Source organism: Carex rostrata, chromosome 4, assembly GCF_964058835.1.
Source record: "Carex rostrata chromosome 4, lpCarRost1.2, whole genome shotgun sequence".
NCBI lineage: Eukaryota > Viridiplantae > Streptophyta > Magnoliopsida > Poales > Cyperaceae > Carex > Carex rostrata.
Genome location: NC_135921.1, coordinates 1788096 through 1813481, shown reverse-complemented (window position 1 = coordinate 1813481; position 25386 = coordinate 1788096). Strand labels below are relative to the sequence as shown.

General features: G+C 32.2%; 2 protein-coding genes across 3 annotated transcripts in view; both read right to left on the bottom strand.

Moving 5' to 3' along the window:
• LOC144552631 (disease resistance protein RPM1-like) overlaps positions 1–25386 on the bottom strand; it is a 38372-nt gene that overhangs the window by 3981 nt on the left and 9005 nt on the right. The gene's annotated exons all lie outside the window — the stretch shown is intronic.
• LOC144553327 (disease resistance protein RPM1-like) lies at positions 8745–17724 on the bottom strand. The gene is made up of 4 exons (XM_078301434.1): positions 17516–17724; positions 16389–16526; positions 9501–12335; positions 8745–9126 (listed from the first exon to the last, which is right to left on the bottom strand). Exon 3 carries the CDS (start codon positions 12281–12283, stop codon positions 9545–9547), a length of 2739 nt encoding a protein of 912 aa, XP_078157560.1. The 5' UTR covers positions 12284–12335; positions 16389–16526; positions 17516–17724; the 3' UTR covers positions 8745–9126; positions 9501–9544.

Below are 25386 nucleotides of genomic sequence, written 5' to 3'. Positions count from 1 at the left end.
TCCTATGAATATAATTAAGCCATACATAGACACAACAACACACTATACATGGAGTCTTTAATTAAAAATTAAAAATCTGCACAATTTTTTTGGAGAAATATTTTTTAACAAATCTTGTACATAGCTTAACATACAGAAGTGCATCGCATTCAGAGAAAAAAGGTAGTCGAATAGAATCACTAACTTGAAAGTCTTTACTCACATAATTAATGAGCAAAATAAATTTAATTAAACTAAAATATGGGCCAATGTATAATCAAAATATAATTTTTGTTAAATTGCTTGTTGACACCCTCCCTGAGTCTACTGATTAATAACTAATATTCAGATGACATTTTTTTTTGGGATTAGTTAATTTGTAACATTATTGTCGTAACGGGCTTTGATTTTTGCTGTTACTTTGAAATAAACTAGGACCTGTTTTATGTTCCCAATCAAGTTAGATTAAGGGCTTTTTTTTGTCTTGTCTGAAAAATAGAAATTCAAGTATTACAAGGACATGAATTATCAAATTTGCAGATGCATACTAATGGATCTGATAACTTCCATTGAAGTTCATCATAGACTTCTTGTCAAGTTTGTCTACGGTATTAATTGCATTGAAGTTCATCATAGACTTCTGTATACGAGTAACTTATATGTTACTACCAAAAATGTAACTCGAAATATCTTATGTAATTTAAGCACTTTCTTAGTGTCCAGTATTACTGGTATTGTCTTCTAGTATTTTGTTATAATAAATTGTTTTTTTTATATGGGTGCTCTCAGTGCTGGTAATGAATCAGATTAGGATTAGGATTCGGATCAGATTCTCGTGTAATGCATATGCATTAGATAAGAATTTGAGGATCCAAGTGTGCATCCATATTCATTATGGTAGAAAATTTTGGATCGTATTCGAATCATATATTTAAGATATTTTAGTAAAAAACTTTTGAATAAAATAATATATACATAATACGAGTGAATATAAGTATTTGATACTATATAGTTATAGTTTTGAAGCAGTTTAATTAATTGTATGACATATCAAATCCTTCATGAATTTCAGATTTGAATCGCACAAAATTTAGAAGTCGGATGGATCGTTGACTGCCTAGCTCTCACTGTATGTTTAGCCTTGCTGCTAAATTGACAATTTAGGAATTAGGACTGTAGGCACTTAATGAGCTAGCTTGCTGTATTTAGTCTGTAAAATAATGTCCGAGTAAGTTATACTATCCCAATGTTAGAGGACGAGTCAGTGATATAAGCGGTCTGGTGCAAAAGTTGAAGGTGACTGAGTCAGTTATGAATATATACCCGGAACCAACCAGAAAGATGCCATGAGATATTGCAATGCAAGAGGTTTAAAACTAATACTAGTTCATTGCTAAAGGGAAAAACCTAAATTAACCAACTGACATATACACTAATCATATCTGTATATTTCATTGATGTAGACATCTAGTGATCTGCTAAAATAATATTGTACTGTTCTTGTAAAAAAAATTACAAAGTGTTATCTTTAATTTGAATGTCACATTAAGAAAACTGTCCCACATGGACCGCAACTCTAATCTCTCTCGTACGTCCATTGTTTTCAAGTTTGCTTAATCTTCTATTTTTCTCAAATATGATTGTTTCTTTCACATACTTCATACGAAAATTACTAATTAATGTTTCAATTTGTATGTTGCATCATTTAATTTAAAATTCGGTTGTTTTTACTTGAATCATTGTAACATAATTGAAAATATATTATTTTTATTCTAGTAAATTTAATACCAATATAAATAATAAATTTTAATATATATATATACACACAAACACACACACATTTTAAAAAATAAATCAGGATTTTCCACAACTATTTTTATGGTAGAACTGAACATTCTTCATTAATTACTTTGTCGATTCTGATACTCATGAAATCCTATTCCGTATATCACCAGCAATGTATCAGATGAATTGTGTAAGCTAATTGTACTTTCCTGTTTCTTCAGTTGGACACTTGAAAAATTAGCTAGAGGTTCAATTAATATAAACAAGAGAGATACTAAGTTGTACTTCCCTGTTTGTTCAGTTGGAGACTGGAAGACTACACGAGAAAAACTACCTAGAGATATAATATAAACAAGAGAGCTAGCATCAACGACGGAGATATGAGAAATAAAAAAAATGGAATTCCGGTCACCGCTAATTGGATTGTGTCAAATGATAGAGGACTAGTAGATGAGCGCATCAATATGTGGAACCTGTGATTTGGACATGTAAATTCAAAGTTATGCCTATTTCAAGGATGTTAATTTAACCGTGGTAAAACGTCATAAACTCCGGTTTCAGTAAATAGATGAGAGAAATATATATTGACTTGGTCAACATTTTTAGAGAGAATGACTTAATTTACTTAAGAGGAAGTAATTGAATTAGTCAATATTGAGTCTAATTGATTTTTTTCTTTTTGGATAGACTAATGGTCTACTAGACCATCCTCATGTAAAGTTATCATAGTGTCTTTCCAATATACAACAAAGTAGACACTTTTTGCGAGAGAAAAAGCGCTTTTACGACGGTCGTCCGTCGCAAAAAGAAAAAGCTGAACAATGAGAGTAGTCCGTCGCAAAAAGTCACTTTTTTATCCTCGCGAAAAGTGTCTCATTCTTGTTGTATATGATATCGCATTCGTTGATTAAAACGATATGATGGTAATTACACGTGTTGATTGGATCTCATGCCTTTATAATCATAGTAGGAAATATCGGCCGATACCGATCCGATACTGGTCCGATACTCGCGATAATGTGTTAAATACCAATCTATGGTATTGGCTGATACTGGTCCGATACGTATCGGTATCAGCCGTGATCGATTCCGATACCGATACCGATATTTCCTACTATGTTTATAATCTCAAGTAGAGCTTTCTCTCTCTTTGTCCAAATTATTTTGTTAGTTTCAAATATGAATATAGTACCAAGTACTAACCCTCTCTCTCCCTTCTCTTCTCTCCTTGACCGAACTAAAGAAGTAGTGCCATCTAGCCGAGGTCGCCACTCATTTTCCATCGCCGAAATAAATTTCAATTAAGAAATCTATGTCAAAATAATTTTTTTTAACATATATGACATTCTGTCTATCATATATACAAATATATTTTTAATTAACAAATATGTATGACCTATAAATTTGAAGTTATTATATTTATTATTAACGAGCTAGTTTTTTGCTTCATTCAACATTTTCCTATCCGATTTAATAATGTTTAACTAGTTATCTGTAATATTTAATGAGCTATTAATATAAATCGAAAAGTTCAAGATTGGAAAGTGAGTGCACACATACCTGAGCTAGAGACTGTCAAATTAAACAAGTTATTGCCCGGTTCTTGTCCGATTCTGCATGCCGACTCGATCAACTTGGCAACATGAATATTTTGCATTTAAGTTTTCTTGAAATACCCTGAAAGAATTTAAGCAAATAATCAACTAATCTTAATTAAAACCAGATATGCATTGTAAATTGGCTTCTGATTGCGAATAAATGCTACTTGAATTCACAATTATAAATAAACAAATTTACCTATAGTACTTCAATTGCAAACGGGTACAGTTTGAGCCAACTGACTCAATCTCAAGTAAGCCATAAATTTCAAATGTTATAAAACTTGTAGGGCAAGTTGAAACATATATATGATTATTAGTTTCTCTCACAAATTGGAGTAAATTAGCTAAAATTAAATACAAAATACAAACAATACCTACAAAATTAAATCAAAAAATTTAGTGGATTGGTTATTTAAAATAAAGTCGGGATGGGGGGGACAATTACCAATCAATATGTAGGGAAATAAGGAGTATGCTTACTTGCAGCTAACCCATTGCACGCTTTATTGTGTATCCGTTGTTCCTTTTCTTATGGCTCAGTGTATGAAGAAAGCAACAAAAACCAGAGGGTGTAGATGAGAAAACTCCAAAACTGGGGATTTGGTATGACAGTTGTATTGAACAGAAATGAAAGCCAAGAAAGGAGATATGAAGAGGAAATGTGAGAAGGTGAATTGGGTCTAATAGAAAGCGTTGACTTTGAAATAACGTGTATGCCTAGGCAAAAGAGTTTTCAATTTATTGTTTGCTTATATTATTTCTATTATTTATTGTAAACTACTTCGCAAAAGGTCAGATTCTTTATTCGGACAATTTTGCCCAATTCAAAATGCCCAAAAGATCTTTCCGAGAAAGTGTCCTAATTTTCTTGTCAACGTATCGTAAAAATATTCTGTTTTGACATGTTCTTGGTACAAAAGGAAATGAACTTCTCGATTCAGATGAGAGGAATTTAACAAATTAATTGGAAAAAAAAATTTGTAACATCCGATATATATTATATTACTTTTGAAATTTATTTCGGATTTAAATATGATATTTATAAATTTTAAGGTGCATTCTGTAAAATAACAACCTTTAAAATATATAAATAAAAAAGGGTAACGTGGCCATGCATGATGCCCCCACCCTATTAGCCCCTCTAATTAAAAGCCTTCTTCTCCTAATTCAACTCAGCAGACAACAAAAGAAAACCGGAAAAAAAAAAAAAAACAAAAGAAAAAAATGAGGGAACGAAAAGAAATAGTGTGATTAAATATTTTGATATTGATTAATATTTGATTTTATGTTCGATTGGAATTTCAACTACGTCGCGGTGATTCTGAACAATTGTTGCAGTTTGATTTGGATTTTTGAATGTCTCTCTATACCAGGTAACCGGACTTCTCTATAATTTGTGTTTCCGTTTTGTTTGATTGAATTGGATTTTGAATTGAGCATTGAGTTATAAAGGCATATTTAACAAGATAGCGGATCTGAGGTTCGGATTTCATTGTGAAATGATATGATTGTGTGTTATGAGAATTTGTGAAATGAAATGATACGGATATTGTGTGACTTGTTTTATTGATAACTCAGACGTAAGTGATATTGCCGGTTAAATATGTATTCATAATTTGTTGTGAATTGGTATGGATTAATCCAGTCTGTTTGAATGGTTGTTTAATTAAGTCAATTATAGAGAAGCGCGTTGTTAAATAACCGGTTACCGAGCTTTGTAGCTGACTCCGTATTGTTTATGTTTATTTTTTTTGTGACGACGTAGGTTGACGGGACAATGGATGAATGTGAGGGTGCCTCTCTTGTCGTGATCTTCGGCCCGGCAGTGGGATCGTGACAAAAATTAAGAAAAATTGTAATGCATGCAGTGTTCACTACATTGACACATCTCTACTATGAGTTCGTGATGCATTCAGAAATGATGGCTGATTGGGCCGGGTGTTAATTAGTGTTGTTTCATTTAATTTTATGTGGAGTTGCATAAAATTATAGTAATTTATGGTGTGTAATTTCCCGGCAAGGTCAGCTCGCAATGTCACCCTGTTTAATTTAATGCTCAAAAGGTGTTCGAGGAAACCATGAATGAGATTTTTGTTTGTATCATGTTCTGGAAAGTATAGTTCGAACTGGTGTCAAAATATCGAAGCTGATGAGCTTGCTATACAAGGATTAAAATGTCACTTGTAATATGGTATTTAATAATAATTTAGATAATTAGTGAGCTTGCTAAAAATAATGTATTGAAATTGTGTACGATAATTAAATTTTAATTATCTATTTAAAATATTTTACAATCTTGTAAGAATTAAGATTTGCTTGGTCATTTAATTTTAAGATTAAGAAATAATTATTTTCAACTCTAAAAGTATAATAAGAAAAGGTAAAAGAATATAAAAATTAGCCCTCGATAATATTTGGTCGTATATATATATCATATTAGAAAAAATAAAGATTCCAAGTCAAAGTACTAGCTGATGGAAGCAACATTAATTATAACATTATTGATCTGTCAAGTAAGATGAGTTCAGATTTTCTATTACCGCTGCACGGATTCTTGAAAAGAAATTTTAATACGATTGGACCATATTTATGGATCTTCGTAGAGGGGCATATTTAACTGGTCCATAGAAGCATTTTTTTACTGGGAACAAAAAAATCCTTGAATGCTTCTTCTCTGCTGTCGGATGGTGACACTTGCAGCCTTGCTTGATTCTTTTTAATTTGTTCTTTCTTTCTTATATTATTTTTTAAAAACACACTTGATGTTATTATAAGAAGTCAAGATGCTCTCCTCTAATTTTTGTTTTGACTTTTGAGAGTTGATAACAATGCTCATGGAGATCACGTCGTCTGTCATTTCATCTCTATGTATAAATCTTGTACAAATTTAAATTTAAATTTGAGTTTATACTTAACTAATACGTACTTTCATTTGTAATCCAAATTTCCTAGGCCAACAAAATTATTTTTCTTTATGTTTCTTCTTATAATATTTTCTTATATATATATGTAGTGATGTACAAAAAATATTATTTGAAGCACGTAGCAAGATGAAACAAAAGTTCTCCCAACCTGGTTTCTTTTGTGTGTTACTGAAGATTTTAAGTTTGTTTCAACAGGTTTTGGCTTTAAAAAATTGCAAAATTTTGTCTAGTTTCATGTCTTGATCTACTAGTCTTGATCAGATGGCCAAGAAATTTTGTTTGAAACTAGAAATTGTTACTTTTTGTCCTTTGCAAAAAACATCCTTCTACTCTACTATTAATCCCCGTGATTTCTGAAACCTGAACAGATGCAAAATTTGCATCAGGGTAACGGCCCAGGCAAGGAGTCGTGTAACACCCCATACATGACATACCACATTACAAGAAGATAATTAAAATAGATAGGGAAAACTAAGCATTATTTCGTAATGGAAAATTAACTGGAATTGATGCACCCGGGGAGCACGCCCCTCACAAGAAATTAATTTGCACATTTTTTCTTCTATAACCATTAACCAACCGTCCATATTGGCCCAAATCAGACCCAAGAATAATGGATCACAGTCACGAACCCAAAAATCCTTTTATTGGACTTGGCCCAAATCTTGTAGAAGATATTATGGTACCCGCAATGAACTGGTACATACGGCACAGTAATCCTTGTGTAACGCATACAATACCTCATATTTTGAAAACACACGAGGAAAATTTGATTGCATTTTTTTTATTAAAATTTTCTTTAATTTTATAAAGTCCTTATTTTACTCTTTATTAAAAAAATATATATGTAATATGTGTAAGAAAAATATTAATTTTTTAATTGGTCAGTTTTATGAGAGCAAATATATAGTTTATTTCTCTACACTATTCTGCCAAACACATCACAAATTCTAGTGATAGACTTGGCATACACTTATTAAAACAACATATATAGTTTATAAATTCTCCATTTGAACACCATGAAAGAACTGAAATCATGATGGTTAGTCATGCATGAAAGGAAAATGCCAGAAATGAATACTGAGTACTACCTAATCTGGGTATGTCCTTAGATATTTACTTTAGGAAATCGCATTCATTCAAATTAAATTCTATTGAGGAAATAATAGACTTCTTCCATGCAAATTCGGAACCCTGCCAAGTGGCAAGGGTAATACAGAGTGTAGAATTTCTAAAATATCCTAGAGGGTTATTTTGTACAGCGTGCTTCATGGCCGGCCCTGGTGCTGGGCAGCCAGGGCGACCGCCCCGGGCCCCAAGATTCAAGGGGCCTCAAAAAATAAAAATGTTTGTGTATATATGAAAAAAAAAATTCTATATATTAAAAATAAATAAAATATTAAGGCCCAAAGTTTGTATGTATAAATGGCTCAAATTTTTCTATAAATAAGTATGATTTTTTTTATAAAAATTAGACCGGCTAATCGCTTCCATAAATACTTTAACACTATATGCTTCTAAGTCGTTTTGGCATTTTAAAAGTCTAAATAGTCGATTCAAACCGTTCAACATGATATCCATATTAAAATGTGCTCGGAGACCAAATTTTACATTTTTTTTTACTATTTTTAAGGTAGGTAGAAAATCATTGTTTTTTATGGTTCATAATCTTCTGAATCAATGGATTTTCTACCTATCTTAAAAAATACTAAAAAAATCCAAAAAAAATATATAAAATTTGGTCTCCAAGCACGTTCTAATATGAATATCATATTGAACGGTTCGGATCGACTATTTGGACTTTAAAAATACAAAAATAACTTAATAGACATATGGTTTCATAAAAAAAATTGTATATATAAAGGGTCCAAAATTTTATCCCGCCCCGGGCCCCAAAAACTTTAGGACCGGCCCTGGCGTGCTTTCAAAGTTAATTACAATTTATTTCATTCCATCCAATTCCTCGTTAGAGTCTGAAAGTTTGTTAAATAGAATTAGGTAACAACATTATTAAAGTTCTGTTGCGTACTATAGGCACCATACTTCAAGCAAATTTTAAACCCTTGTTAGGAGGCAAATAGAATTTGTTATTCTCATACTCTGCGGGCATATCTGCAACAGTTATACTGTTATATTAAGTTCTTTGTAATAGTGTTTTTTTTTTCCCCCCCTTTCGGCCATTAAGTTCCTCATCCCTGCAAGAAAGTTCCAATGTTTGTACAATATGTCCTCACCATTACCAAATAAGCAACAACAACAATTAAAAAAATTAGTAAACAAAATATTATTATTTATAAGGACAGAAACTGCGAACTTAGCACAATTTCACGAGCTCTGTCTCTCTAGAAAGAAATACAGGTTTGATTCTCGAAGATAGCATCTTAAAGATGATGGGTGTAGCAGGACGAACCATTTAATAAAAAAGGACACAAACTGAATTTTATCACCAAAAGTTCCAAATGTTTATCACCAAGTACCCGAATAGCATGTGAAATTCAGTTAAACTTACAATCATCAAATCCAAATTCAAATAAAAATTATACACAAAGCTAAACACAAACAAGGTTCCGTGAGTCATGAAATACCAGGATGTAGTGCTCTTACGTACAATTGCAAATGGTGTCACAAAGTTGCAAAAGGTAGTATGAGGCCTACAGATAATTAGCAAAACACATTTTTTTTTTCTCTAAACAAGCAGTTCAAAGAACTGAGGCTCAACTTCATATCAATCCAAATTGGATGGAACAACACAACCAAAAAATTATTCATTATATAACAACAACCTTCCAACACAAAAGTGCTCTCGGATTATTAGTGCTGCCTGTAATTCAAATGACCTGCAATATAAAATGAATTTAATATTTTCTCTATTGAAGAAAACTTGAACAAAATGTAAATCAATAGTTATTTTATACTGATTTTCTAAGTATGCACCCAGTAAACCAATTTCCTAGCGAGGAAACCCCTCGTTTGAATAACAATAATTAATTTAAGGTTGGAAAAAATATAAAAAATGAACTTCAGAGAAATGGTGAAATTGCAATTGGTCTTTTTCTGAATAATAAATAAGCAATAAGGACACATCAAGCTTTTTATACATTTTGACACAGTAACAATTAATGTAAATCCTCAAATTTTTGTTGGCAAACAAAAGTAAATTATAAGCTCAAATTTTAGAATAACAGTTGGAGAAAATTAAGTGCAGGCATACCTTTCAGTCAAATTAATTAAGGAGAGTGTGTTACTGGCTATGAGCTAGCGAACAACACAGGTAAAATGAAATAGTTGGTGGTTTCCTTTAGCTAAACCCCCAAAATCAACGAGCATTTCTGTGCAGAACATCATCTTGAGGGAAACAAGGTGCTTCATACCCACTGGGACATCCACTAGTTGTTCCAATTCCCAAAGGTAAAGCTCTTCAAGGCTCACCATGGTGCCTTGCTCCATCTCCATTTGAATCAGATTAGGCATTAGTCCCAACATTAAACACTTCAATTTAGGGAACCACCCTGCCTGAAATGTTAGTTGGTGTCCTACATATGCGCTTCTTAGGTACAAGAATGTAAGGTTTCTACAATGGGAAAGAGATGGCAGAGGATCATGTTGTAGTTGAGACCAACTGAGAATTAGACTCTGAATACTTTCTCCTGAAAATTGGAACAAAGGGGATTCAAGCATTTGTTCTTTCAATCTCCCGTAGAGCTCTAATTTCTGAAGTTGTGGGAGATTCAGGCCTTCCAATTGGAGAATCTCTTTCTCATCACTTGCATTGATAGATAAGTGGGAAAGGAAATTCATCTTTGATAATGATCTGCATAAATCTGCTGATTGATTTTCTTTCACATTCCTTATTCGAAAGCTTCTTAGTTGAGTTAAATTGCCTAATTCTTTTACAGCAATGGCATTTGATTCTAATGCTTGTATAGTCTGGATCTCTTTAAGGTAAAACATGCCCTTAGGTATAGAGATTCCAATGATAGAATGAAATGTACTATATGTAGGATCAACAACTACCTCAGCAAAGAGATGGCGTAACTTTTTTAGCTCTGATATGCCATCTGGTAGCTTTTGTATTTTGGAACACCAGAGATCTAGTGTTTGCAAGTTCTGAAGTTCCTTAATAGATTTTGGTAAAACTTTCACCTTTGTTCTTCTCAGACCCAAGTAGTGGAGATTGAACAAATCTCCAATTGCATTTGGAACCATTTCAATTGGCAAGCCTTCTAAATCTAAAACAGTAAGATATCTTGACTTGTCAAAAATTATGGATAGCAAAGGAGATGAGGGTACATCATAGTCAACTAACAGAAACGTTCTGAGTTTTGGTAGATAACCATCTTGCTTGATCTTCTCCTTTAGTTTGATCATTGAGAGCCGACGAGTTGAACTATCAATATTTTCTAACATGTTATTCTCATGTAACAATCCAAAATTTTCTTTTCTACATAAAGAGATGGCTAACTCTCTCAATGTATCATGCATTTGGCACCTCTTCACCCTGCCAAAATAATTTTTTCTTGCCACTTGTAACATGCTGCGATGTATGAGTTCCATGAGATAACCCTCTGCCACCTCTTCTAATGTGCTATTTCCCTTTTGTTCTACAAAACCCTCAGCTATCCAGAGCCTTATAAGTTTTTTTCTTGCAAGTAGAGAATCTTCAGGAAATAAACCACAATACAAGAAACAATTCTTTAGGTACCTTGGAAGATAGTTGAAACTAAGGTTTAGAATATTTTTCAATGGACCCAAACTTGGGTTATTGTCTAGGTGCCAGCTAAGTTGATCAAATAATCGTCTCCATTCAGATTCTGTCTTCTCGAACAAGGATAACATGACACCTATGGAAACAAGAGCTAGTGGTAAGCCATCACACTTGAAAGCTATTTGTCTTGCCCATTTTTCTAGGGGATGAGGACATTCATGGTTTTGTTCAAGATGAAAAGCTTTTCTACAAAACAAGTCCCATGATTCCTTTTCTAGCAAAGGTTTTAGTTCTAGCCTATTTCTTTCTGGAGCAAGGTTAGCTACTTCTGCCATTCTGCTTGTTATCACAATTCGACTAGCTCGATGGTTATCAACAAATGTGTCTCTTATATCCAAAAATACTTTTGGATCCCACATATCATCTAAGACAATCACATATTTCATTTCTTTTAGGATACCCCTTAAACTTTCTTTCAATCCTCTAAGATCCATGTTAGTTGTGTCCATAGGAAGGTTCTGCTCATGCTTACTAATTTCAGTGATTATCTTACGTAAAATGTTTTCAATGGCATATGATTGGGATATAGAAACCCATGCATGACAATCGAAGTTTTTTCGTTCTCTCTTGAAAACATTGGTAACCAATGCGGTTTTCCCTACACCACCCATTCCCCAAACGGATATAACATAGAGTTGCGGCTCCTCAAAATTTAGCCACTTTGTTAATGTCACCCTATTTTCTTTGATGCCCACAAGATGATCTTCATCTATGAAATGTGCAGCGACAGCCACATTGTGTGAGTATCCATTTGAGTAGTCTAAATTCTTGCCAATTCTGACATTTGTAGTAGGCACCCATCGCTCTTTCATTTCTGCAAGATGCTTAAGGGTTTTCTCTGCTTCGAGCAGTTGCAAGGAAATTCGTTTAAAGTTTACCAATAAGTTGGGCTTTCTAAAAAGCTTTGTCACATAAAATGATATTCGATCAAACTTTTGGTTACCAATTAGGTATGCAAATTCAACCACGATATCTTCAATATGATTTGCTAACTTTTGTATCTCTTTTATCCAAGCTACATGAGACATATTGCTCGGATGGTCTGTTTCTATCTCATTAAGAAATCCTTTCATCACCCGAAGTTCACTACTAATGTTGTTAATATTCACTTCGAGGTTTGCGTAAGTTGAGCGAAGCTCTGAAATATTTGAGATTGCTAGGTTCCCTACTTCTTTAGCCAAGATCTCGCCCAGGACCTTGAGGGCCGCAAGAATGGCTGCCTCGGCCATGCTTAGTTAATCAGCTTCAAATATAATTCTTATTTATTCATTCATTCGTGAGCTGTTCAAAACAAACATAAAGATTAGGCAATCTTAAAAATTTACATTTTTTTATATAAAAAATTCAATTTTTTCTATTATTTAAAAATTAATAATAATTACTCTTAAATATATATCAAGATAAATATTGTTGGAGTTTTGGGTATGGGATGTATTTTCTAATACTCTAAATCACTAATTTCTAACTGATTTGGATTGATGTCTAAACTGATTGATTTCCGGGTATGGAACAAAATGTGCCATCATAATCTGGCAGCCTCTATCAGGAACAATTTTTTTTTTTTTAAAATAAAAGGGGTTCAGTTAAGGATTGTAGTTTGCACTATTATGCTTCGGTCAAAGATCAAGAGCATCTATTAGGTTACTCTGTTGTCGGGGCATTAAGTTGGTTCAGTGTGAAGCAAACGGTTCAGAGCTCGTGAACCCAACCATGAATCAAGCGACTCCTCACATGAAACTATTGCGTCAAGTATAATATAGTAATACGATCCTTAGTCTAAGTACTCTCTTATGGGCATTCACAAATACTAACAAAATGTTTCTACATACATACATTTCAATCAAATTAAAATATTTAAATTCAATAATATTACCTCCTACGCTCCTAAATAGTAAATACTTTTAACATAATAAGTGTTATCGGCGCTATTCTTAACAAATGGGTCTATGGCATTTTTCAGAATTAAGGCAGATGGACATGAAACCGGAAAGGTACAGAGTGGGGGCAAACAGGCACACAACATAGGACGATGTTGGATGGAGGTTAACAGCAGCAGGGGCTTTCTCAGTACAGTCGGTGTTCTAGGCATGAAGGACAGCCCGCGTATTGATTCAAGGATACACATGATCTGGGATTTAAATGCTTCTACAAGGGTGAAGGTTTTCGCGTGGCTGCTCTGTATTGGGAAAATATTAGTGGCAGAAAATTTGGTGAAAAGGGGCTGCGCTATGCAACCAAGATAATGAAAATATAAGTCACCTGTTCACTGGATACCCCATTGCTCGTTCTTTATATCTCTCAGTTGGTTGGTCACAGATTTTCATTATCACAGCACTTTTGGGAATTGATGATTTATGAAGAAATTTTAATTATATAGTTAGTTAACAGCATAATTAAAAGTATCATATAAAATTTAATCCTTATCAATTATCCTATAGGTTAATGGATTTTAAATTTTAAATTTATCAATTATAGTATAGGTTAACAGATTTAAAATATCTCTTACTAATATCTGTACTTGATAAACTAATGAAATTTTTTTCTTACCCATATCCATAAAGTTCACAACATAAAATTCGTACTCTTACTGGTGTCATTGGATACAATACAGATCCGGTACAATATTGTATCCTCTACAATATGGTTAAAAGGTCTTATTGACATGGACAAGTATCCTCTACATTATTGTAAAAGATTCCCTTCATTATCAATGGCAGGTCGAGTTGCTTTAATTAAATCTGTTTTGATCTCAATACCAGTGTACTACATGTCAGTTTCGGTGTTACCAGCAAAGACCATCGAGAAAATCAATTCAATGCTAAGGCGGTTTTTATGGGGAAAAATTGGACATGAGAGATATATGTCCTTTATCTCCTGGAAAAAGGTATGTGAAAGCATAGAAAATGGAGGCCTAGGAATAAGGGATGTCAAATCTTTAACCAGACACTCATCCCTAAATTGGTTTGGCAACTTGCATCCAATAGTGATAAACTTTGGGTACAAATCTTCAAGGATAAGTATTTTTCTAAAGGGGAATTCTGGGCAGTTAAAGGAAAGAGGGATGCAAGCCCTCTGTGGCGTGCAATTCAAGACTTAAAGCATTTTTTCAACAACAAAATCAGATGGCATGTGGGACAAGGTATCAAGATCAAGGCCATAAACGAACCTTGGTTCCCTGGATATGAGATTCAAAGGGTAACTACAAATTTGCAAAGAGATACAATAGTGGCGGAAATTTTTGATGAGCAACAAGATGAATGGCGCATAGAGATGATCACAAGCCTGTTGGGAACACAAGCTTTGCAAAACATAAGAGCCACAGGACAAAAACCAAACCGGAATGCACTTCTTAGTGATAGGTTAATATGGAAGGAGAGTAAAACAGGAAACTATGCGACAAAAGAAGGATATGCAATTTTGGTTCAGCAAAACAATATCCCAATGGTTGTCTGTGAGTTTAAGGTCAGGGCATGGCACAGAATTTGGGCTTTGAAAAACATAATTCCAAGGGTGAAAGCTTTCTTGTGGCATGCAGTGCATGGGGGATTGGCAATAGCAGGAGAAATGCACAAGAGAATAAATTCAATCAGTGTGCTTTGTCCAAGATGCGGGAAGGAAAATGAATTTTTGGTCCATGTACTTTTCTCCTGTGAGTTATCAAGGGCCACCTGTACATCTCCAATTTTGCACTCCGAACAGATTTCCTTCCTCTGGATTTTACTAGAGCCTTCCTAGCAATCACAGATACTCTAAAGAATACGGATATGGCAGTTTTCTGTAATATTCTATGGTGTTTGTGGAAGGTTCGCAATGAAGAAATATTTCAAGGAAAGAAGAGCACACCACAATCAATACTGATAAAGGCAAAACATATGGAACCGCCGTCAGCATCTGACAAGATAGAAATTCGGGCAAGGCATGTGATGGAACCGGTACCAACTGTACTCAGATCCTGTTAATTGATGCCTCATGGGCAGGTGGGGGGAAAGCAGGATGGAGAGCTATTTTCTATGATGAAACAGGATGTCTCAGGGAATTGGCTTTTGACTTCATGACCTTGTCAGACCCTTTTCATGTGGAGGCTATGGTGTTATTACAGGTGCTGCAACAGGGACAAGAAAGGGTGAAAAGGGGTCAAAGAAACCAGGTTATGTTTTTGTCGGATTGCAAGGTTTTAGTGAATGCAGTACATGACAAGAATACTCAGTCGTTACCATCATGGGAGGCGGCTCAAACGGTGGCAGAATGCATCAATCTGATACAAGAGTTAAGGGAGATAGTGTCACTTACATACATTACATCGGAGGCATTAACGGGTTCACACAAGTTGGCAAACTGGGCCAGATGCATAGCCAAAGGGGAGCAGGAATAAGCATCACAGCAATCACAGCACAGATGCAGATTCATCACATAATCAATGCAAGTTTCTTCAAACAACAAGGTGTATGCTAGAGACAAGGGGCTTTCAGAAGGCTATGGGTGATACTGTCAAGCTAACCAGTTTCAACGGAGAAGGAAATGGGCATTTTCGAAGATACTGGTAAGGAATCAGCTTGTCAGAAAATGGGGGCAGAACCTTTTACCAGGAGCTCCTCATCCTTTCTTTATTCACAAAATAGAAAGGGCGCTAGCTAGGAGATTTAAATTCCAGTTTGGTAGTTTAGATAAGTTAAGATAGGACAATTTTATATGTTTTTCAAGTAGTTCCGTTTATCATTTCTAGTTTAATTTAGTCTTCAATATAAGGTTTTGTTGCTTTCAATTTTAATACATATACCTACGGGTTTTCTCTCAAAAAAAAAAAAAAAAGATTCCCTTCACTTTATTGATTGAGATTAACTCTCAGCCGCTTTGAGATTCGGGCTAGCACAGGGGCAGTGTTATTGGGCTTTGAGATTCATGCAAAGTTAGAAAGAACGATCCAGATCCAATAAGCCTAAAAGATTCCCTATTACGGTACTGGGGAGGATCTGAATTCTATTGACACCCCAACTAATTAATTAGCATGGACAAAATCCGATCCATAGATCTCTCTAACAAAAATAGTAACTTAACACACACAATGTATCAAAAGCATTAATTTCAACAAGACTTTACACTACGCTGGGTTGAAATGATTCATGTGGGCTTTTCTTTTATCTTTTAGACATCTGTAAATAATAAATAGTCAATTAAAGACTCTGCCAGCCATGATATATATAGTTAAAAAATATATATGGTGCTTCGGATATATTCTACCCCAAATTATAGATGTTGTAGAGTTCTAATACCAAATTGACATTAAAAAAAAAAAAAAAAATAGTAGAAGCAACAGAACAAGAAAAATTAAGTTACCTGAAAACCAAGATCTGTTAAGGATGCCAATAGACCTGAGATGATAAGAATCGTTATCGAGGCCTTGCTAACATTTGGAAGTGAAAATCAAGTCGGATAAAGAGAATAGAAGCCCAATCAGAACACAGCCATACATATCTGCAAAACTTTATAGATGACTTCAGTTTATCCTTAATTTATTTCATCTGCAAGTAACAATAATAAACTTTTTTCCCTTAAAAAAAAGAAAAAGTGCTTACACAATTTTCATGACAATATCATAATATTTTATTGACAATTACAGGTACTGGACTTAAAAGGAGTTAAGCCTAATACACGGATCATCCGGTGTGCTTGCTCCAATTTTTTTTTTTCCTTATATTCATTTTAAAAATCTTGGGAGAGGTTTTTAAGATAGAAATCATGGTTGCTCCAAATTTCAATGTTAAGAATTTCGATCAGCTAAATATCTGAACCGTTTAATTGTCATAAATAGATTGTTCTTGTCAAAAACTAAATTCCGTTGATTTTGCTAATATGATCCTAATTTCACAAAATAATATTAACAATAATAATAATAATAATAATTCAAACAACCAGATAAAAATAATTAAGGAGCCTGAAGCAACTTTATTATAAACTCCGTCGACTGGTCGGTAATGTTTTAATTCTTATCTCATTGTTCTTATTCCCTGGTGGGCCCTAATTTTGATTAACTTATCAAAATTAAGACTTACATTATAGTGATTTACAAAATGCAGATCAGCAATGACGATTCAATATGTGCCACTTCATGTGCTATACATATTGAATTTTTGTGTAAAAAATAATATAATTTTGCAAATTAATTTATTTTTTAAGATTTTTTAGGATGGACAGAAAATCAGTTAATTTTAAAAGAATTTAGACCATTGAACTCACAACATTTTTTTTCATTTAAAAGTATAATATATAAGAGAAATGCAAAGGAATATAAAAATTGGCACTCTATAATATTTGACCGTAAACATCATATAATACCGAATCTTGAATGAACCGTTTAAGATGTAAAGTCAAACTACCATTGATCGATCTTTTGCGAAGCACCGGAGCATAATTTAAAAATTAAATTAAATACAAATTAATAAAAATAAAATGGGATTACCGACCTAAATTTGGGGAAACAAAAGAGTAAGGTTGCAGCCCTTTAAGGCTTTAACCCCCAGCAGGTCTCGCAGACTTTTGTGTATTTTCCTCCTTTCTTCACCTTTTCGCTATGTATCGGAAGAGATCGATCGGTATCTCGAGTAATATCGCAGCTAGCGATGTAAAGAGGAAAGTTTTGAGATGGCGTTGTATGAACAGGAAAACAATAAAAATGTGAAGAGTGATGAGAGACGAAAGTTTGATTAGCAGCTGCTAATTAAGCTCTCATTAAGTCAACGCGCGGTTAGGGTAATTTGGGTGTCAAATAAGAAAGCTTCAGATTCTCTGTTTCACAGGCATAGAAAATTCTATACGACTAATCGCGGATTCTTTAATTTTAATTTTTTTTTTCTTTCTTTTTTCTGTAGAGGGGCAATTTTAATCGGTCTGCACTGTGGAGTCCGGGGAGCATAAGCAATTAATCCGCACTTGTTAATAGATACATCTTTGTGTACGGGAAACAGGAACTTCGTTCAAACTTGTTTTAAGTAGAAAGTAGTAGATAACCATGTTTCATTTACGTTTTCTGAAAAAGTTGGGGGGGCCAAACACAGAAAATAACAGCTGAACCCTTCTTCTATTTTTTTTTTATTTTTTTATTTTTTTGTGAGTAAATCTCCTTGTTCTATTTAAAACCAAAAATCATAAGTTTCTCCGATCCAGTTCCTTTTTCTCTTTCGCAGAAAATAAAAGCAGAATAAGTTTAACATGTGGTGGATCCCATGTGATTTATTTCAACTATTTTCAAGGTATCACAATTTTCAGAAATTTTCTGTAACGCTTCCCTTGTTTTTCTCTGTGTTGCCGAAAATTTAAATTTGTTTCAGCAAATTTCGCATCTTGGAACTTCATCGGACGTTCCAGGTTTTGGTTTTGAAAAATTGCAAATATTTGCTATATTTCATGTCGGGCTCTAGAATCTTGATCAGATGGCCAATAAAATTTTGTTTGAAACTAGAATTTGTAACAGGGCAACAGCACAGGCAATATGGCCCTGGCAAGAATAAGTCGATTCCGTTATCATGCAAAAGTTGAGAAGCTCTTAAGTGAGGAGTTGTGTGCTCTTTAGCATAATTCAAAGTTGATATGCTTGTGTCCTCTGTTGAATGGAAACTAGTCAAAATTATCCGATTTTTTTTAATATTCAACATTAAATAAAAATAATACAAATGTTTAATTATTGTAAAGAATTTTAAAAATGTTCAAATTGGACTGCTAAGAAAAGAATTGAGCTGTTGAAATTTTCTAGATGGAACAAATGAAGTAAGTTTTAGAAAATACTTAATAAAAAATGAAGCAACATATGTATGATAAAATCAAGCAAAATTTCTCTGTGCCATAATTTTTTGTGAAAATATGTTGGAGATTCATTCATAATCTGGGTTACTAGATGCGAGACTCCTTCTGTGGATAACGATTTATTTTACCAGCCTATTCTTGCATCTTTTATTAAAAAAAAAAAAAAAAAACATGAACCTACTGATTTGATCTTTTGTAGCCCGAACTTTCCACAACCCGTGCAATTATATTTTTTCTTGTACACAACCTAATATGTGCATGCATTTAGTAGTTAATTTTTAAAAACAATAAATTTGATCTAATAAGTTTGACAACTATATGTATAATTTTAAATATGTTCGTTTAGTAGTTAAATTGAATTCGTATACTAAGAAACTAATACAAGGGATTGAACACGTGTTCAGAGCCTTATGTTCAGTCTATTTATTTATCGACATACAAAAATAAAATTCAGCCTTTTTGCATAGCTGAATGGATCCGAAATTTTTATTAATATTAAGAATAAAATAAAAAATTTAACAATCTGCACTCTTTTACTAGAGAATTCCAAATCAGCCCAAACTGGAGAATTATTCTCCGGATGTAGGCCTTTTGCTGAAAAATAATTCTCCGGTTCCAAACAATCCCTTTCCAAAGAATAATTCTTCAGATCAGCAGTTCCGAAAAATTATTTTCCGGAAAGAGGGGTTTGTTTTATAAAATATGGATCTCGGCAGAAGAGAAGAGGGTTTTCTATTTAAAAAGGGAATGAGACGGTACAACCGCATACCGATGAAAATGGACCGTATATAAGGTCGGAGTCTCAGACATCAAGCTCATCGTGAGACTATTGATAAAAATGCAGCAGGTAAAATGTATAATTTAATTATTTACATATACTAATTTTATTGGTTTTCTCTTTAACAAATATTAATTAATTTATATATGTTTTATACCTATAATATAGAGGAAATAACAAGACAAGCAGAAACAAAAATATCTTTCTCAAGAAGATCAGCAAGAAGATATCTTCTTTTGCAAGAGGATCTTTTTTCAAACAGACACCAACGATGATGTTTCTTATTTTTTTATGTTATTGCATTTTCAATTTATAGTAGTGACAATTCTAGTCTTATTTAGTAATTTTATTTTCTATGATGTTGTAAAATTAATATGTAGTAACATTTCATGTTTTTATTTAGTAATTTGAATTCTAATGGCATAATTTGTATTTCAATATTATTAATTTACATTTGACAATATATATTCTTATAAAAATTTGTTAAATATAATTTCACATAACTAAATTGCACTGTGCCCGCTTCACAAGTAGAGAAATAAACCATTTGTCCTCATAAATCGATCAATTAGAAGGCTTTACAATTTCCTCACACGTAATACATATTTTTAGTATATTTAATAAAGAGTAAAATGGGTACTTTATAAATTTAAAATGAGTTTTAATAAAAATACAGTAAATTGGATAAATTCGTGAATTTTTTAAATTTAGAAGGATAAATATGATATTATAAAATGTAGAGGGTAATACGTAAGTTTTGAGTTTTTAAAGAGTATGCATGAAACTCCACTTATAATTTATAATTTACTGAGAGATAATTAATTACCAAAAAATATTTGGAAAGAGAAGAAGGAAAGAACATTTTTGCCAAAATATATCACATCTGTAGAAAGGTCATTCAATGGTTTGTTTCATTTAGACAATGCAATGATAAGTCAATTTTCAACATCTGTAGAAAGGTCATTCAATGGTTTGAAAATTTTTATATATAACAATAAAGTTTTCATTGAAAGTATTTTTCAAAAAGAGTCTTTTGCTTTATTTTGCAATGATAAGTCACATCACAGATAGCCAAGGTTCTAAATAGTGATTATAGCGGTATAGCGGGGAGACAAAAAAAAAAGTTATTGCGAATAGCGTAGCTATAGTGAAAGCTATCGTACATAGCAATTTTTTCTTTTCAAATTTTATATTCTATATTTTTACTAATTATCAACAAAATCAATATTAGAAAATTGATGTAACAACTAAATGATAACTAATCTAAATCTATACTTTTTTATCAATTATGCAAATAAGAAGAAAAAATATATATAAAAAGTAACATTATTTAATAGTTCATACTTCATAATATTACATATTATAATAGAAAAAGAGCAATTAATTTTATAAGGTAAATGAAGTCGATATACATATTTAAACATTTTATATATTATAATAATAATAATAATAATAATAATAATAATAATCAAAATCAGCTTTCAATTGAAACAAACGATAATAATTTTACAAATGAATACTATGCGAAGAGCAATCAAAATGAAGAATTAATATTTCAATATTTCTTGATATAGATTGAGAGAATAAATTACAAATAAAAACAGAACCACAGTTTGGTTTAGTATAATTATAGTAGAAGATCATGTAGCATTAGAAATAAGAATAGAAATACAGAAGTTCATATAAATTGCAAAAAAAAGCCCATGCAGCATAGCGATAGCTATAGCGGGTCACATATAGTGGTAATAGCGGTTAGCTATTATAGCTATAGCGGTCGTAGCTGAATTAGCACACTTTTATGTCATAACTTAGCGTTTATGGTCCGGAAAAACTACAGCGTAGCTATAGCTAGCTATTTAGAACATTGCAGATAGCTGTTAGAAATTTTGACAAACATATATAGCAACAGCCGGAATATCATGAAAATTATCCTACATAACATATTTTATTAAGATATATGCTTTAAACATTGATCTGAAATATTAAATTACATCAAATTTCAAGTTTGTAATAGATAACAAAAGTAATTGAAAATGATATGCTGATGATTTGAGATTTAGTTTATTATATTAATTTGTAGCTGATGAAGTACCATAAGAAAGCCGTCAAGTTGATTAGTAGTTATTTAATATTATATTCTATCATTGCTTTCAAAATTAGCTTTTTAGTTTTAGATCTTCTGATTAAGGGTGACGATCAGTTGTGTTAATAGGAAGATGCATGAAATGAAATATAATAATTTTCAGAGTGAGGCTATGTTACTATGCACAGCACATTAATTGTCCGTACTAAAAATTTATATTTATATTTTAAAATTGAATTAATTGTTTGCAATCATTTAACATAATTGTCATATGAAAATGTACTTACTACTTACATACTAATAAATTTTTTTGACTATCTCTTTAAGTAGAGATCGCTACTTTTTAGTGGTCTAATATTAATCAAGTAATTTTCAATTTATTTAAAAAAAGAGAAAAAAAATCCTAAAAAATATAAAATGTTATTTACAAGTATATTTTCATATGGAGATTCATATATATTGAACGGTTCAAATCGATTGTTTGAATTCTAAAAATAAAAATATTAATCTATATATATTATAGACTAATATGCACTATGCATAGTACTATAGTCTCACTCTAATTTTCAATGTACGCTGTGACCATGACAGAGATAGACAATGCAAGATGCAACAAAGGAAGTGTAAAATTATAGAAAATTGCGGTTAAAAGTTTAATTGGTAATTTAATCGTGTTATAGATAAAGCCAAGCTTGATTACATAAAAACACATCGTATTGAAGTTTGAAAAATGATATGAAGTTATATGTGTCATGCCTTAGAATTAAAATGGAAAAAAAAAAAAAAGGACGAAGGGACCATTGCAATTTGCAATCGGCTTTAAAGGTCAGCTATAACGGTCATAGAGGCATTTTTGAATTTTATTCAATTATATCATTAATGTCTTTTTAATAAAAAGTATCATTAATGTCTGAAACTTCAATCGGCTTAATTTCCACAGAATAAGAAGTCTATAAATTAAGCCTGAATTCCAAATTGATAATTAGCAACCCATTCATTGAAAACGAAAAGAAAAATGAATAAAATGAATATTTTTTTAGTACACTATTATTTTCCATTTAACTTAAAAACAGTGAAATAATATCATTTCTATATGTTACACAAAAACCAAAGGAGTATAAATTTTTGGGTCAACTTGTAACAGTGAGCTAGTGTCAAAATTAGAATACTGAACAGTAAATAGAAGTTAGTACCTCCATTTTGTATTTTAATGATTTCTCATTTGATCTGGCAGCATCACCGACCATTACGCCATCATTTTGGGATATTTGTCTAATCCCTCTACAATCATAATTTGTAGAAACCACTTGCAATTCACTACATTTTTTATAACTAAGTTTACATTGATAGTTCATTGCAAATAATAAATGGGGGAATAACTAGCAAATTTTGAAAAATATAGAAATGTACCAATTATGCTTTTCTTACTAAAAATATTTGATTTGCTGTATTAATTGTAGTGAATAAAAAAAAATTAGGATTCTAGGTGGATTTTACTGAAGAAATATTATAGGAACTGGAGATGATTAAAAAATAATACATGATGGTACTAAGGCTCTCAAAAGAAGAAATTAAATTAAAACAAAAATAGATCACTCAGTCACTCAGCCTAGTGATTTGAGTATTTGACTCATGCCTCTCAAATAATACCATCACTTGATACAACAAGAGCACACTATTTAGAGTAGGAATCAGATGTTTCCGTTAGTCAAAACTCAGACACCAGGTTCATTCAATAAATGCTTGCGATCATATATAGTTAATTGCAACAAGACCCACCGCACCAGTTGCAGAACCAGGTTGGAAGATTCTGGGATCTCTTAATACAAAAAAGAAAAATTTCCTTTCCTTTTCTTTTTTTTTTATTACCAGAAAGCCTAGACTTTCCAGAGCTATGTGACACAAGGCCTACATTTATTGGTTTAGTTTCAACTCTCTCATATTCCAAGTGGATCTATTTTGTGGAAGAGATAATGGAATGATAACCATACTCAAAAAGCAACTTGCTCAACCATTACAATGCTAAAGAAAAAGGAATAAACCAAACCAAATTATATATCATTTTTGTCAAAATATGATGTAATTCTTCTACAACCAAAGAAACTCTAAATCAATAAAAATACAAATTTTATAGTCAAATTTGTTGATATATATATATATATATATATATATATATATATATAGAGGAGGGATCGGATTACACCGTTTTTTGGTGACATCGGGTGACAATGTCCATTTTTGAAATTTCAAAATCCAAATAGTCGATCCAAACCGTTCAATATGATGGATATATTAAGAGTAACTTGGAAATCAAATTTTATATTTTTCTGAATTTTTTTACTATTTATTAAGTATTTAACAAAATCGCTATATTCAGATCGTTGAATTTTTGAACCCCTCTGAATAAACCCAAAAAAAATTCAGAAAAATGTAAAATTTGATCTGCAAGCACATTTTAACATATCCATCAAGTTGAACGGTTTGGATCGACTGTTTGGACTTTGAAAATGGACGGTGTCATCCGATGTCACCAAAAAACGGTGTCATTTGATCCCTCCTCATATATATATATATATATATATATACATTTTTTCAATAAAAACTACTGGTGATTTGGTTCTCTATAGTACAATAAACTGCAGAGGCCAGAGGGTCATATGCAATTATATGCTGTATGGGGACAGCTAGTACACTAGAAAAAATGGGCCCTTCCAATTTTTGTTGGTGCATGTGACAATGTTCACTCCTATTAAGAAGAAAACAAGTTTCAGGGATTGCAGCAGGTTCATCTAATTATGTAAAAAGAAACTTGACACCTTTGCTGTATGCAATGCACTAAGAATGTTTATTTGGGTCCCTATTATTGCTATCTAATTTTAGTTGGACTATTAATCATAGAGTTTCATGATAATATTGTATAGTCCTCTGAGATGGGATGTTTTTTATTTTAACATTTTTTTGTTTGGAAAAAAAAATGTGATAGAAACTGACATCCGTTTACCATGGAACAACCTGTTCATACAATTTTTTGAGTATTAACCCTCAATTACTTAGAAAAACTAAAAAAGTTGTTGCATTGTGAAACTAGAATTTGGAAAGGTTAATGAGTACCGTACTAATTTGGAAGAATTTGTGCAGATATCTCTGAATTGGATAACTGGCATTCAATGCAATGAAGAATTTCTGCTCTGTTTTGCAGTTTTGTTGCAACAATATCAGTACACAATTAGCTAGGAAATATATTTTTCCTTCAATAAGCAACCAGTCTTAAAATAATTTTTCATTAATTGTTAATATTGAAAAATTATTATTGCCATGCATTGATTCTAGGGTCATCAACTGGTCCCATATATGATGCTCTTAGTTTAGAGACGGATCCATGTAGATTGAAAAGGGTTATTGACCTCTATTTATTTTCAAAATTTATGTACTTATACGTAATTTTTTATACAGTTTATAGTAAAATACTATTGATATATACTGCAAAATTGATCTCATACACAGCATGAAAATTTTATATGATCAAACCACCAACGTATTTTTGACCGTCATGGCTTGAAAGTACTAATTTGAGCTCAGAGAATTTTATCACAATAAAGAAAAATAAAACAATTTTCAGTACTGAACATAAATTAATTTTCAGTACTCTGTGACACTGATACCATTGCAAAAAT

Coding starts and splice junctions, on each gene's coding strand:
- LOC144553327 (XM_078301434.1), bottom strand. CDS start 12,283: ATGGCCGAGGCAGCCATTCTTGCGGCCCTCAAGGTCCTGGGCGAGATC.